Raw genomic sequence first — 14,307 nt, 5'->3', positions numbered from 1 at the left:
ACTAAATAGTTTATCTACACTGAGATGAAAGCAAACATGAATCTTATGAAACAAGAGCTTCCAGGGCTGTTAAAGCAGTGTGTTATAGTCTGGACAGTGATTTAAGGGCAGAATTAAAGTATAGGAAAAAATGCATTTAGAAGCTTTAAAAAAGGGTGAATTGGCTAGAGAGAGAAATGATAAGCTGTGTTTGAAATGAGAGAGTCGGTCGAGGTGGAGAAAACTTTCAAACAGATAAAGAGAGAGTGAGAGAAGGTCATGTGGGTATAGATTTTAGATTTAGGATATTAGATTTTCTACAGTTCAAGGAGTTTAGGTGAATGGCCCACGGCTGTGTTGATTCCCAGAGTGCTTCCTGTGGTGTGGAGCTCCGATTCCTTTCCCAAGAGTCGCTCAATCCTTCCATAGACAGTGGAGGAGTCTGGAGGAAACTATCGTTCGCTGTTCAGAGCTAGTGGGGTGTAGCTCAAAGAGAAATTAGCCCCTTTCCAAACAACCGAAGGGAAAGTAGGAAAGAGGAAAAGCAGATCGAGTAGGAGAGGCTTTGGAAATACATGACAGCATGCAGGAAAAAAGACTGAAATCAAAACAGCAAAGAGATTGCTTTCCCTCCAACCTCCCTAAAGATGCAGAAATTCTCTGAACATCAAGCAGCGGGGTTGCTTGGAAGAGTGAGGTTCTGCTCGTGCACACGGCATTGTGGTCTGTTTACTAGATTCAACCACAATCCCTCTCAAATCCCCAATTTTACACAGAGCCGTAGCGTTTTTATTGCCGATTTTAAAACTATCACGGCAAGTCGGCGGATATAATCTCTCTCCAAAATGATGTGCTTTGCCAATTCCTGAACCTGATGCTTTTTTTCCACCCTCCTCCGTGAGGTTTTTGTTTGTGTGTTTGTTGAAGGAGTGGAATTAACCTCTTGGGAGTGAGAAAGTCGGGTCTGGATCAGATCCATAATTTTTGGAAGTAGAGATTGCCTGGTTTAATTAGAATAAGTTTGCCACCTGCCCTTCTTATCCAGCTCACAATTAAAAAACGTGTTTGACTTCCTCTAATCTCTACAGCAGCTGGCAGCTTTTACGAGCGTCGCCATTAAACTCGCCAGTCGAGAACCGCTGATTTAAAAGCGGTTAATGTATTGTAAGTCTATGAAGGCACATATATTAATTTAGTCCTCGTAAAATGTTGAATAACGGGAGTTATTACAATAACAGTTTTCCATTGTTTGTAGATGTTTCACCTCTTCAACAGCGGTCAAATGTCAGAAATAATTTTTCAGTAGCAAATGACTCAGAATCATTTATTCACGCTAATTGTTATACAGTTAGGATCTGCCAATTTTATTTTTATTATATATATTTTCTTTGTTTATTTACTTATTTTGTCCCTGACCTTCAGGGCTTCTTGTGACTAAAAGAAAAAAATTGACACAGTATGCCAATACTGTAATCCAAAAAGCTGTAAAAAAAATGTGTTTTATGATTTGCCCTTCCAGGCATTTAAAATATATGCAGGAATTATGCAAAAAATTTAATATTTTCTGTTTTGTTATAATGTTAGACCCCGCATAAAATATATAACATTAATGTAAGAAAAGGCATTTCATTTTTGCCATTTTGCCCTTCAGGACTTTTCTGTTTAGATCCATGCATTCATTTTCAGCACGCATGTTTAGCTGAATTTTGTTCACTCCATAAAAGTTCACAGTTCGCTCTTATCAAGCTGAAGTGTTCATTTATTTGCACGATGCTGTATCTTAACTGCACTTTATGTGATTTACATTTGGGACGTTTGATAATAAGAATGCACTAACCTGTAGTATTTTAATTAGATTTTCTCTTCCCATAATGCAATAGTTTAGAGTGAGTGGTGTCCCTGGCTTCTCTCTTCACCATGTGGAGCCTGTTCACTGGTCTGACTGTGAACACACACATACACACTAACACGGCTCCAGTAGGGGGTAAATTATGTTGTAGCTAATGATTGCGTTAGCAATTGGGGGGGCGTAGAGGATTGCCTGAGGTTCTCCACAGGAAGAGAAGGGTGAGATATGTTCCTTAGACACAAACTAAAGACTCAGATGGATTAGCCATTATAATTATAAATGTCCTTGTGACACATAACATATACTTACTGACAATCATCGCTTCAACTGTCCCTGCCAATCCCCTCTGACATGCATCAGTATGTGGTATACATGAATTCAGGCAATAGCAGGCAGCCTGATCCACTAAACATTGGGACACTGACAATTCAATTACATGTAACAGGATTACAAGGTCACAAATAAAAACCTAGCTGGTATTTATCATCAAAATTGCTGCATTACACTTCCAATATACTTCTGGTATCATTTGTGTAGCATTCATGTTAATTGTCATAAATGTAACAAATATGCAAAGTAAGTTGCTTTTTTTTTTTAAATACATGCATATATAGCAGATGGTTTTATCTTATGATTGATATCAAAAATACTGTAAAAAGTAATATTGTGAAATACTATACAGTTTAAAATTGCTGTTTTCTATTTGAATATATTTTAAAATGTAATTTATTCGTTTGATGGCAAAGCTGATTTTTCATCAGCCATTACTTCAGTCTTCAGTGTCACATGATCCTTCAGAAATCTTTCTAGTAAGCTGGTTTTCTATTTTTATTATAATTGTACAATTATATATTATGCAGTGTATTCTTCTGTTTTCTCTATGCATTGTCTCATTGATTAGAGGTCTCTCACGACAGCAAATGAGCGTGTGTCTCACCTCAGAGATGTAGATAGAGATCCATGTCTTGTGTGTCATTTGTCTGGTGGCTTCCCTCTCTTCTTGAGCTGTTACTCAACAGAACAGTCATCCATCACATCTCATGCGTTTATCATTATCCGACCAACCATCTGTCCCTGAGCTACTCTTGACGAGAGAGGGGGAAAGAATAAGAGAGAGATAAATGTCGCAAGACCAAAGAGCGTCTCCTTACAGTTCCTTGATCATGTTTCGTATCAGATATAAGATAAAATTGAACTCGGACGAGCTGCAATATGGGGGTCACGGGAGGCTTGTGCAGGACACGGAGTTCTTCACAGAGCCCATGCCATTCAATGGCAGAGCCCAATCATTTCTGGTGAGTTTCATCTCAACTACACCTTTCAACTCTTAAACCTTTAATAAAATATTGTGTTATGTAGTGAGTAACAATCTGGGCAGGTCCATGATTTTGCCTTTTAAAGTTTCCATTTTATCTCCTCCTCATGTGCTGGAGTGAGCAATGAGCCATAAAAGTCTTGTTTTTTATATACTTGCCATTTAAAAATGGATCCTTGTTGTCTCTTGTGTACATAGCTCTGAATTGAAGCACACTAGATGTGTGGTAAACAGCCTTGGTTCAGACCCTAGAGAAATGCTACAGTTACCTGTATAAAATACTTAACCTGAACTAGCTAAAAACAGCAGTGCTTCTAAAGAGGTGAGCACACTAGTATTTCATTATGCAATGGTAATCTTCAGAGAGTATGGCGTTTATTGAAAAATACAGCTTTAAGGTAAGAGCAAGATATTGAATAAATCATGATCTCATTTCGGCCTCATTACAGCTAGTTGAATTTTATGACAATCCACTTTATATAGTCTGAACTCTGAAGGTGAGGACTGCTGCCCTTCCCATAAATCAGCTGAAGATTTTTTGCAGAGCGGCCCAAACGGATTCTGATTTGAGGTATATAGGCTCTGTATGGAGTGTGAAGGTTCTTCATGCTATGCAAATGTAATTATTGCTTTGTTAAGGTTGTTTTGGAGAGTTTGAGATCTTTGTGCAGAGTAACTGAATGTCATGCTGTGTAATATTTTGTAATATTTCTATGTTAACTTCCTTTATGCAGTGTAAAGGTTCTGCATCCAGTGTATAGTGTCTTTATGCAGTGTGAAGGTTCTTTGTGTTACACAAAGGTTCTTCCTGTGTAGTTTTTTTTAGTACTTCATGCAGTGTAAAGTTTATTTGCAGAGCTCTAAAAGTTTATTGTGCAGTGTAACACCGTTACTATACCAGACGCGAGCGATGCAATGCAACTCAAAATACAACCCATTTATAATTAGTGATTCGGTCTACATTGGATGCAGCACAAGGAGACACAACAAATTCCCTATTGTAAATTGATGCCCTGTTCTATTTCTAATGTCCTGCAAGCGCCCGCACTAATTTTGACGCGAAAACAAATGGATTTGCAGTGGTCGCTTTGTCACGTTCAGACAAAGAATGAAGCTTGTTTATCCTTTCCAAACTTTACTCAGGAAGCACTGTAAAACTGCAAAGAACAATACATTTCAGTATTTCATTCAAATACAGACGTTGTTCAAGAACAATATTGAAATTTAGTCTGTTAAAACGTATAAAAACAACCCAGATAGCACATGACTATTTGATGTGATGTTTACATCTGGAAGACGTATTTTTAAGAGTGTTTGCTCATCTGCAATACGTCTATAGGACGTTTCCTGTCAGATGTCAAATAGACGTTTAGAAGATGTCAGTTTAACATACATTCTAAATCATTACATCTTAAAGACATCTTCTAAACGTCTATTTGACATCTGACAGGAAACGTCTTATAGAAGTATTGCAGATGAGCAAACACTCTTAAAAATACGTCTTCCAGATGTAAGTTTCACATCAAATAGTTGTGTGCTATCTGGGAAATGCACTAGCTCAATGTTGACTTCTATGGGAAATTACATTACGAAGCTAACGTTTAGCATATGCGATCAAAATACACATTTAGAACGAACTCAACTTCATTAACATAGGATTTCATTACTAGTATTCTTAGTGCTAGATGTTGAGATAACTGTATGACTTCGTACTTACAGGCAAACTTTTTTTCTGGCCAAATTAAATCCAGAGAGAAAAATATGTGACCGCTTACTTCACCGAGAGCCATTGAACTGAAGCAAGACTACTAGTAAAGAGTAAACATTACGTTATGTTAGGAGTCACCACAAGAGGTCTCTCTTTCCCCAGATAAACAACAGAACATAACACATGTTCTTAGTGCAGTTTGAAGGTTCAAAGGTAAAAGTTTGTTTACATTGTAAAGTTTCTTTGTGCATTCCAATATATATTTATGCATTGTGAGGTTTCGTTATGCACTATGGTTTTTTGTGCTTTTTAAAACTGTCATAATGTAGTAGTAAAACGGTTGTTCATACAGTGTTAAACTTTTTCATACAGTGTAAAAGTATGACATGTGCATTGTATTTCCATTATACAGACTCTTTACTGATTTAATGATCCAAAGTTGTGTATGGAGCCATTTGAGTGTGCAGTGCTTGCCTGGATACAGCAGATGATTTCAAACACAACTCTGGAGATGGAGATGAACCCTGGGGGAGGTTTTAGGCTGAACTTCAAAATGTTCCCCATACCTGATTTATTTTCAGAGTTCTCAATCTGTCTCTATCTTTCCCTCTTTCTCCCCCTTTTCTCCACTGCCAGTAACTGCCCATTCAGTCATTTCCCCAGGCTGTTTTCTGATGGAGCGCTGGGGCCAGGGAATAAGGTAGACCTGTAACGAACAGTTGAAAGAGCCGTCTCCAATCAGTTAGCCTGTGAAAGCCTAGGTAACTTTCTGTTCATGGTATAAGCTTTCTGTTTAGCTTTCCTTCTCTCTCCCTCTCTCTTGAGGCAGGTCCATAAACACACCCCCTTGGTTTCATATTGCTATTGATCTTTGGCTGCCCCTTATTTATAGACTGATAAATGTATCATTTGTTTTCTCTGCTATAGAAAGAAAACTCAGCCTATTAGTTTCTCAACGTCTTCCTCATATTTATCCTTTACGGTCTGCCTCGCCTTCCTTTTCATAGTCGACTGGCTAGGCTGCTTATTAAGGGTATACAGATGAATAAAAAAGATTGATGAATAGGAGGATGGTGAAACAAACATTTTCCTAGTATTCACACTTTCTTAGCCATATTAGATCCTGATAAAACTTGTATAGATGGATAAATGAATAAAACATGGTTCATCCAATGTAGGAGAGACCATGAGCAATTGTAACCTGCAGATGTTTTACATTTTCATTCATAACTTTCAAACTGCTACAAATTTACCTGCCATTGTTTGGTATAAAAAAGGCAAAGCTGGAGGGGTGGAGGGATGAAGCACAGTTGAAGGCCTGGAAGTCCGTGGCACAGGCGGAGCGGCAACTGACCAAGGCGGAGCTGGAGGGATGAGGGAGCCTGGTGGAGCTGTAAAGAAGGTGAACCCAAGTGGAGCCAAGGGGGGAAGGAGCTAAGGTGGAGTTACAGGCTCATCGGCTGGAGGCGGAGCCTGGGGATCCTCTTGACAAGGTAGAGCTGGAGACAGAGCAGATCCACGCAGCAGAGTGGAGAAAGAGGAGGAGACAAATGACAAAAATGAGGGGAAACAGCGGAGGTGGGGCAGAGGAACTTGCTGTCATTGGAAGAGGAGTTGGGAGAGGGAGGCTGGGCAGGATCTCTGGAGAAACAGGAGACTTTGAGCTGGGCGGGACCAGCGGAGACACAGGAGACTTGGAGCTGGGCAGGACCAGCGGAGACACAGGAGACAGGGAGATATCCTCTTCCAATTCCTTATCGTATCCTGCAGAGGCCAAATGCAGCTCACCTTCAGCGCTGGGAGTGTGGGCATGGCTCCACTCCATGCCCTCAACTCCACAAGCACGCCCACTGGAATGCATGGTGTTGCCAGCTTACTCACCTGGTCAGACTCTTTCTTAGGCTCGAGCTCCGAAGCAATGGTGGGCTCCATCTTTATCTCTGGCTCTTGCATTGCAGCAGGCTCGGGCTCTCGGTCTGCGTTGGGCCCTGGTGTTTGCTCCGTGCAGTGCGTGTGAGGCGGATGGCTGGGTTCTGGGGCCAGAGTGGGGCCGGTGGCGTCTTCTTCAGCAGCACAGACGATCCATTGTTCACCAGCACCCACTCCACAAAAGTTCCCCTGAGGACCAACCATGGTCCAGGTCCAGGCGTTCGTTTAGGCTGATGAGAAAAAAAAAACTGCCATCAGTCGGGGAAGTTGTTAAGGCACGGCAGGTCTAAAAATGTCCTTGTGTGGTCCTTGAAGTTTAGCTCTTCTTGCTCTAGTCTAGACAGAGCAACTGAACAGCAGGTAAGTTGCACGACGCAGTTCAGCTTAACGAAAGTTCAGTCGCCCATGTCCTCAGAGCCGAGATAAAGGTTTAATTTCAAAGGCTTCATAACTTTTGACAGCAGAAGCAAAATACTTCAATACTACAAATCGGGTTTTTGTAAAAATTTCTCACAAAGTGGAATAATCACAATTATTTTTTCAGGCAGACAGAGAGAACTCTACTGAGCGTGTGCAGTATAAATGTCATCAGTCTATCTTATTTGGTAGCTTTTAAAATAATTTTAGTGTTACAATTGACCCTGGTCTCCTCTATAGAGACTGACCTTTATACTTGTGATAAATTTCTGTCGCTAAGAAACCTTCGCATTTTTTAAACCAATGAAATTAAAAATGTGCCCTGCTGATCTTAATTCCTCTTTTATTACTTTATATTACAGAATCCAATCTCGTCAGTGTTTCTTTCGGTTCATTGTGAGTGCAAGCTATCTGTCCTATGCATATCTGGCAAGCATATTTTTCTCTCTGTCATTTCATGTTTGGTTTTTTAAAGACCGGATAAAAAAGATAAACACCCTCTTTCCCTCTCGCACACGCTTTAGAGGAATGTCTGATTGTGACAGGAAATGAATTATTAAAACGAGACGCAGGTGCCGGATGCAGCCTCCATTTTGTGAGACTCACAACATGATTTATTTAAAGGACTGTTGCTTCAAAGTCAGTTTAAAGTTTGTCTTTTCTCGCCATTTCACTTTAACGGGACCCATCATCTCAATCACCGTTTTCCCCCTTCTCTCTGCCTCACCTCTCTTGTTCTGTTGCTATCTCACTTATTCTATTCTTTTTCTCAGAAACAAGCTAACGTTTGCACTTCTATCCTCACAGCTATTGCAGTTTAAAAGGATGAGCCGTGCTGGATGGCTAAGGTGTTTGTCCGATATTGCAGCTTTCACATGGTACCCTCAGCACTCTGACATAAATAAACATCATGCTGGTTTCGATCAGGCCTGCTTGTTGGAAGCATCACCCGTTACCCTGAACAGCTCTTCCACAGGCGTTCTGCATGAATTACTCACTTTATCCCTCGTAGTTTTCATTTTAGGTCAACAAGTACTACTTTATACACAGCAGTGCTTGTTCCAAAGAGCTCCAATTTGACAGATCAGAAAAAAGATTTTTGCTCCCCTCCAATTTGGCCTTGATAGCAGGTGAGCTTGTTTCATTTCAAAGCAGTTGCTCACAATTTTAGGACACATTCAGTGCTGAATCAGCCATTTTGCTAGCCTTCCACTCACATACATATTCACATACATATTTCCTTATTCTTGTTTTCAGATTTAACCCTCTATTGCAGGGGTCAGCAACCTTTTTGTCATGAAGTGCCATTTTTAAGTATCTCAGTTAATCACTGTGTGAGACAAATTAATTGTGATCAGAATTTCTACCTATTCAGAATAAAAAAGTACTGTATTACCCTTGAAATAAGACTTAATTGAAAATAATCGCTTCATTATTAACAATTTTATTTCCATCGTATTTGCATTGTGTGTTTGCAGAGCAAAGAAAATAGAGGCTTAACAGTTTCATTCCTAACTTTTTGTCACTTTGCATGAGTTTGGAAGAGCACAGGGCGCTCTTAACAATTGTTCCTCTTTCCTTCACTCTCTTTTCATCTTTCTCTCTCTCTCTCTCTCTCTCTCTCTCTCTCTCTCTCTAAAGAATGGGCAATAGAAGATTTCTTAATGAGCAGGATTGAATAATTACAGGCCTTAGATGTTTTCTTGATGAGATCCTTGCAGCTCATGATGGGCCATGCAGCTCTTCTGACGATTCCTGAAGAAAAGAACAGAGGAAAGATACAGAAGAGTGAAGCTCTGTGATCAAAGGAACGAAAAGCTCCCTTTCATTTCACTCTCTATCTCAAGCAATATGAATCCTCCACGTCACTTCACCATACTGTACGGATAATAAGGGCTGCGATGGAGGGTGGGGAAAACAGTGGGAGTTTTTAATACTAATTTGTAACCTTCCCTCTGACCCACATTCATTGGGTCCCAGTGACCTTTGGAAGGACACCTTGCTATTGGACATCGCTCTACAGATCATCACAGTTTTATGGGTCAGGTGACTTAGTAACCTCTCATTCCACATGAGGAAATGGCCTTCATTAGCAGCAGGACCGACTCTGGGGTAAGATATATATCGAGCGTTGAGCAGAACAAGGTGAAGAGAAAGAGAAAAAACTGCTCAGGATTCTTGGATGAGACTGGGATTCTCAAGGGGAAAAACAGACCTCCCCATTCTGTCTGATTTATATCCTTATAAAATGTTGATCAGAGTGTTTAAATATATAATCTACCCAAAGGCATTGCTCACCTTTTGAAAGAGAGGCACTGCAAGCCACAAACCTTCACTGTGGGTGATGCGAGCGTTGAACGTGAAGGGAATGCCTGATGGTTTGGAGTCATTTGACAGCTTTGTTCCTCTACTTTGCAAGAGCACGTTTTGAAAAAGTTTTTCTTTCTTTAAGAGTTACAGTTTTGCATTAAGACCAAGTTCATATTTCCACACAGTCACCGTAGGTCACTGCAGGCTACCCCGAAGCATTGTGGGGTAAGTAAGGCACTGCCATAATTAAAAGAAGTATAGGGACCTTTAAAAATGCAGCCTTGCATCTTAAAAACAAGTTAAAGGTTTAGGACTGTGTGTACCAAACGTCTCTGGTTACAACTGTAACCCTTGTTCCCTGAGAAGGGAACAAGACACTGCGTCGATACGACACTTTGGAGAATGCCCCCAGCATAGCACGTCTGAAGCATGAATGAAACTATTCCAATCCTGATTGGCGTTGCATCATGACTGTAACACGTGACGGCATACACAGAAGCTACAAAGGGACGCTGGCACACAACAGAGTTAGCTTTTGCAATGAAGCAAGTCGCTCCCAGGCAGGGGAAGGCGTGGCGAAGGGATGCAGTGTCTCGTTCCCTTCTCAGGGAACAAGGGTTACAGTCGTAACCTGAGACGTTCCCTTTCGAGGGAACTCGCACAGCTTCGATACAACACTTTGGGGAATGAGTGCCCACTATGCCGCAACGAGCCCTGCCTGTCCCAGTGTGAAGCTGTGCACAGGCACACTTAGGACGAGAGCACTAGAGTGCCTAGCGTAGAAGGAATGTCCCGGCTATAGAATCTGATAAAAGTATGAGGGGTGGCCCATCCTGCTGCATCGCACACTTCTTGGATCGGGAACACTGAGAGGAGGGCTCTAGTGGACGCCATGCCTCTGGTTGAACGGCCAAAGGTGAAGGCAAGCTGTAAGGCTGCAACAACGAATCGATAAAATTTGATTATTAAAAGAGTTGGCAACGAATTTCATTATAGTTTCGTTGTGTCACGCGACTATTACGCCACTCAATAAGTCACAGAGATGTTTGAGTATAAAAAAAAAAAAAAGTTGAGTTGAGCACAGAGCAGAGCGGAGCAAAAATAAAAAAAGAGCGGAGGTAGAGGAAAGACCATCGGAGAGACCCATAACGTTGTTCTGAAACACATAGCGGAGGCAGAGAAATCAGTACGACCTAAGTATTCCAAGGTGAGGGAGCATTTCACTAAATAAATCGAAAAAGTGTGTTAATTGCAAGATATGCAAAAGCGACATGACATGGCATGGGAGCACCACGGTGATGATTCAGCACCTAAAACGTAAACATGTTGGAGTCCTTGATGAGGAGGAAGGGAGTTCAACAGCAGGGTAAGTCACTACAGAATCCTACTTTTGTTCCGTTTTGAAGTGAGGAACGTAATGTCCCTCCAGTATCTCTTCTGGTGCTGGTGTTTACTCGTTATCCAGCTTGACAAGCATGACAAGTTAGTGTTAGCTCGTTAATAACAGTAGTAAAGCAGGGGTAGTATAGTTTGCAAGACTAAAGACACGTTTTTATTCACTCACCTTTTCTGGCCCATTAATTTTTCAATCTGTTGTCATGTATATATTCTGTGCTTTGTCCCATATTGATTATTGTTGACAAATATATTTGTGTTATTTTATAGCACTTGGTCATCTTAAGCTGTGTTTAAATGTGGTGTATAAATGAACTTAACTTACTACAATGATGGTAATAATTTTATGAATAAGCTTCAAGTGAACTTGGGTGTGGATGGGTGTGTGTGTGTGTGTGTGTGTGTGTGTGTGTTGTCTGTAATTGCTCTTTGGGTTACTTACCTTTAAACAACTAGTAGCTAAAACAAGAAGTATGTATGTAAGTATGTATTGAGTTGATGTAACTTGTGCCATTACACATACTCATACTATCTTTTTGATTCCAGAAAAAAAATAGCAAACCATGAGAGGCTTCTTGACGGGAAATTGTAGACTTGGAATTGAGCCTTTTCCACGTTATTATTTGATTCACGGGACCAGACACCAGTTATCTTGCCAAGAAAAATCTTTATTCTTATATGTCAGGAGAGAAACTTTGAGAAGATGTTGTATTCATGCCAGGTCTATGCGTTTCCGTGATTCTCTTCCCTCACCCCATCATGCCTCTATGTTTCTCCTTCCTCTCACCCCGTCATCTCTCAGTTCCTCTATGGTGGTACAGTAAGGATTGATCTTATATACATCACAGAGAGACAACTTCCTTGTAAGGTAGAAAAACATTTTGCTTATGTTTAAAAATGGAATGTATACCTCATGCTTACACATGGTACAATCCATTTTCCATATTAAGAAACTTCCCTGCAGTGTATACATTTGCATCAGTTGAAACATTCCTTTCCTTGTAAAGAACATGTACACATTTAATGTATCATCATCATTGGAACATCTCTGCTCAGTGAACGTTGCATTGCACACATACCTCTAAGCAAAATATAACTCATCCCAGATTTCTCATCAGCACACATGTACAATATACTCTGACTTCACAAAATACATCAAGAAATTATTATGAAAATGAAAAATAATACAAAAAAAATAACATTAAACAGTAATTTTTCAGAAATGCATCATGTACACCACACCAAGCCGCTGGTTTGACGGATAGTATTCTCAACATGCTCGTCACTGACATGAGGCCTCTGTCGATGGTTGAAGATAATGGCTTCAATAAAATGATCCACACCTTGAACCCTGGTTACACTCTGCCATCCAGGACCCACTTGACAAAGCTCATGGAGACAAAATATGATAAGACATTCAAGGAAGTGAAGACTGCAATAAACACCAACAACAGCAAACTTGCTCTCACCACTGATGTATGGACAAGTGTAGCAACTGAAGCCTACCTTGGCGTTACATGCCACTACATCACAGATGACTGGGACATGCAGTCAGTCTGCCTCACCACCATGCCACTGCAGGACAGACATACTGGATCTAACATTGCAGAGTGGTTGGAGCAGGTAGTGGCCAGATTTGAAAATCCTCCTAGCAAAATCATTGCCATAGTCCATGACAATGGTGCTAATATTGTGGCTGCGGCAATTATCCTGGAGGAGAAGCATGGGTGGTCCTCTGTACGTTGCAATGGCCATACTTTGCAACTTGTGATCAATGCTACGTTGAAGCATCCAAGCATTGAAAAAGCTGTCGGGGCTGCAAGATGTCTGATAGAACATTTTAAGAAAAGCAAGCTACAGTAGCCAGCAGTAAGCTCAGAGAGAAACAACAACAAATGGCCACACCTGAGCTCAGTCTTGTTCAAGACATAAGCACAAGGTGGAATAGCACATTCTATATGATAAGCCGACTGCTTGAGCAAAGGTGGCCTGTAACAGCAACACTGTCCGACAGCTCTGTCACACAGAGAGGCAAAAGGTACCTGGATCTGAAACCAGACCAGTGGACCCTGCTGGAAGAGCTTTCAACAGTCCTCAAGACTTTTGAATGTGTCACTGTGTTCAAGGGTGGACAGAAATATGCAACAATATCTGCAATACCTTCACTTGTGAAGGGGCTGTTGAAGTCCACCCAGAGTGCTGCCTACGAGTCAGCCCTGCTGCGGGCTTTCCAACTCACTGCTGTGCAGCAGTTGCAGGAGAGATGGAAAAGGGAGACTGCTTTCTCAGATAGAGCAACAAACACAGTGGGCCCTATCTTGCACCCAGCGCAATTGACTTTGTACACCAACGCATGTATCATTCCTATTTTGCACCTGCGCACAGCGGACTTTTCCCTCCACAGACGCACGTCGGTTAACTAAGAAATACACTTGCGCTCCCCGGGGCGGTTCAGCGCAAAGAGGAGGCGTGTTCTGGCGCAAATGTTCCCTCATGCTATTTTGCAGGTTTAGAAAACAATTCCGCCACTGACCAAAAAAAACTAGTTTAAGAATAGAATAGAATAGAATGAGGCATTTATATAGCGCTTTCATATGTACTACTGTACACCCAAAGCGCTTTACAATCATATCTGGGGTCTCTCCTCAACCACCACCAGTGTGCAGCATCCACTTGGATGATGCGACGGCAGCCACAGAACAACGGCGCCAGTGCGCTCACCACACACCAGCTATAGGTGGAGAGAGGAGAGAGAGTGATAGAGCCAATTCAATGTAAGGGGATTATTAGGAGGCCATGATTGGTAAGGGCCAATGTGTGGAATGTGGCCAGGACACCGGGGTTACACCCCTGCTCTTTACGAGAAATGCCATGGGATTTTTAATGACCACAGAGAGTCAGGACCTCGGTTTTACGTCTCATCCGAAGGACGGTGCTCTTTGACAGTATAGTGTCCCCGTCACTACACTGGGGCGTTAGGACCCACACAGACCACAGGGTGAGCACCCCCTGCTGGCCTCACTAACACCTCTTCCAGTGGCGCGTTGCACGTTGTTCATATGCTATTTTAAGGGTGCATGCTTGGCCATAAACAATGTAGAGTGTGCACAATGCGCATACACTTTGATTCTCTCATCTACACAGAAGCAGCGGTTTTCATTTTTGCAAATCATACATTATTACGATAGATAGATAGATAGATAGATAGATAGATAGATAGATAGATAGATAGATAGACAGTTTATTATAAAAGCATACATCTAGCTTACACATTTACCCAAATTATCATACGCCTGTTTAACCAAAGTTAATTTGGGTGTGTTTCTCCATCCCCAACGTCCCTGACGAGAACGTTGGTCTCCTCGGCTGTGAACTGCTCCTGGCGCGCGCCTGGCAAATCTGCCG

General features: G+C 41.4%; 1 protein-coding gene across 1 annotated transcript in view; it reads left to right on the top strand.

The window, feature by feature from the left end:
- The window catches only part of gbe1a (glucan (1,4-alpha-), branching enzyme 1a), a 140,865-nt gene that overhangs the window by 120,891 nt on the left and 5,667 nt on the right, over nt 1-14,307 (top strand). Inside the window, exon 15 of the mRNA XM_079861623.1 lies at nt 3,006-3,123. Coding sequence (XP_079717749.1) covers nt 3,006-3,123 — 118 coding nt within the window. The remainder of the gene's footprint in view (nt 1-3,005; nt 3,124-14,307) is intronic.

Source organism: Squalius cephalus, assembly GCF_949319135.1.
Source record: "Squalius cephalus genome assembly, chromosome: 24".
NCBI lineage: Eukaryota > Metazoa > Chordata > Actinopteri > Cypriniformes > Leuciscidae > Squalius > Squalius cephalus.
The sequence above is the reverse complement of the archived record's forward strand: the minus strand, read 5'-3'. Positions and strand labels throughout refer to the sequence as shown.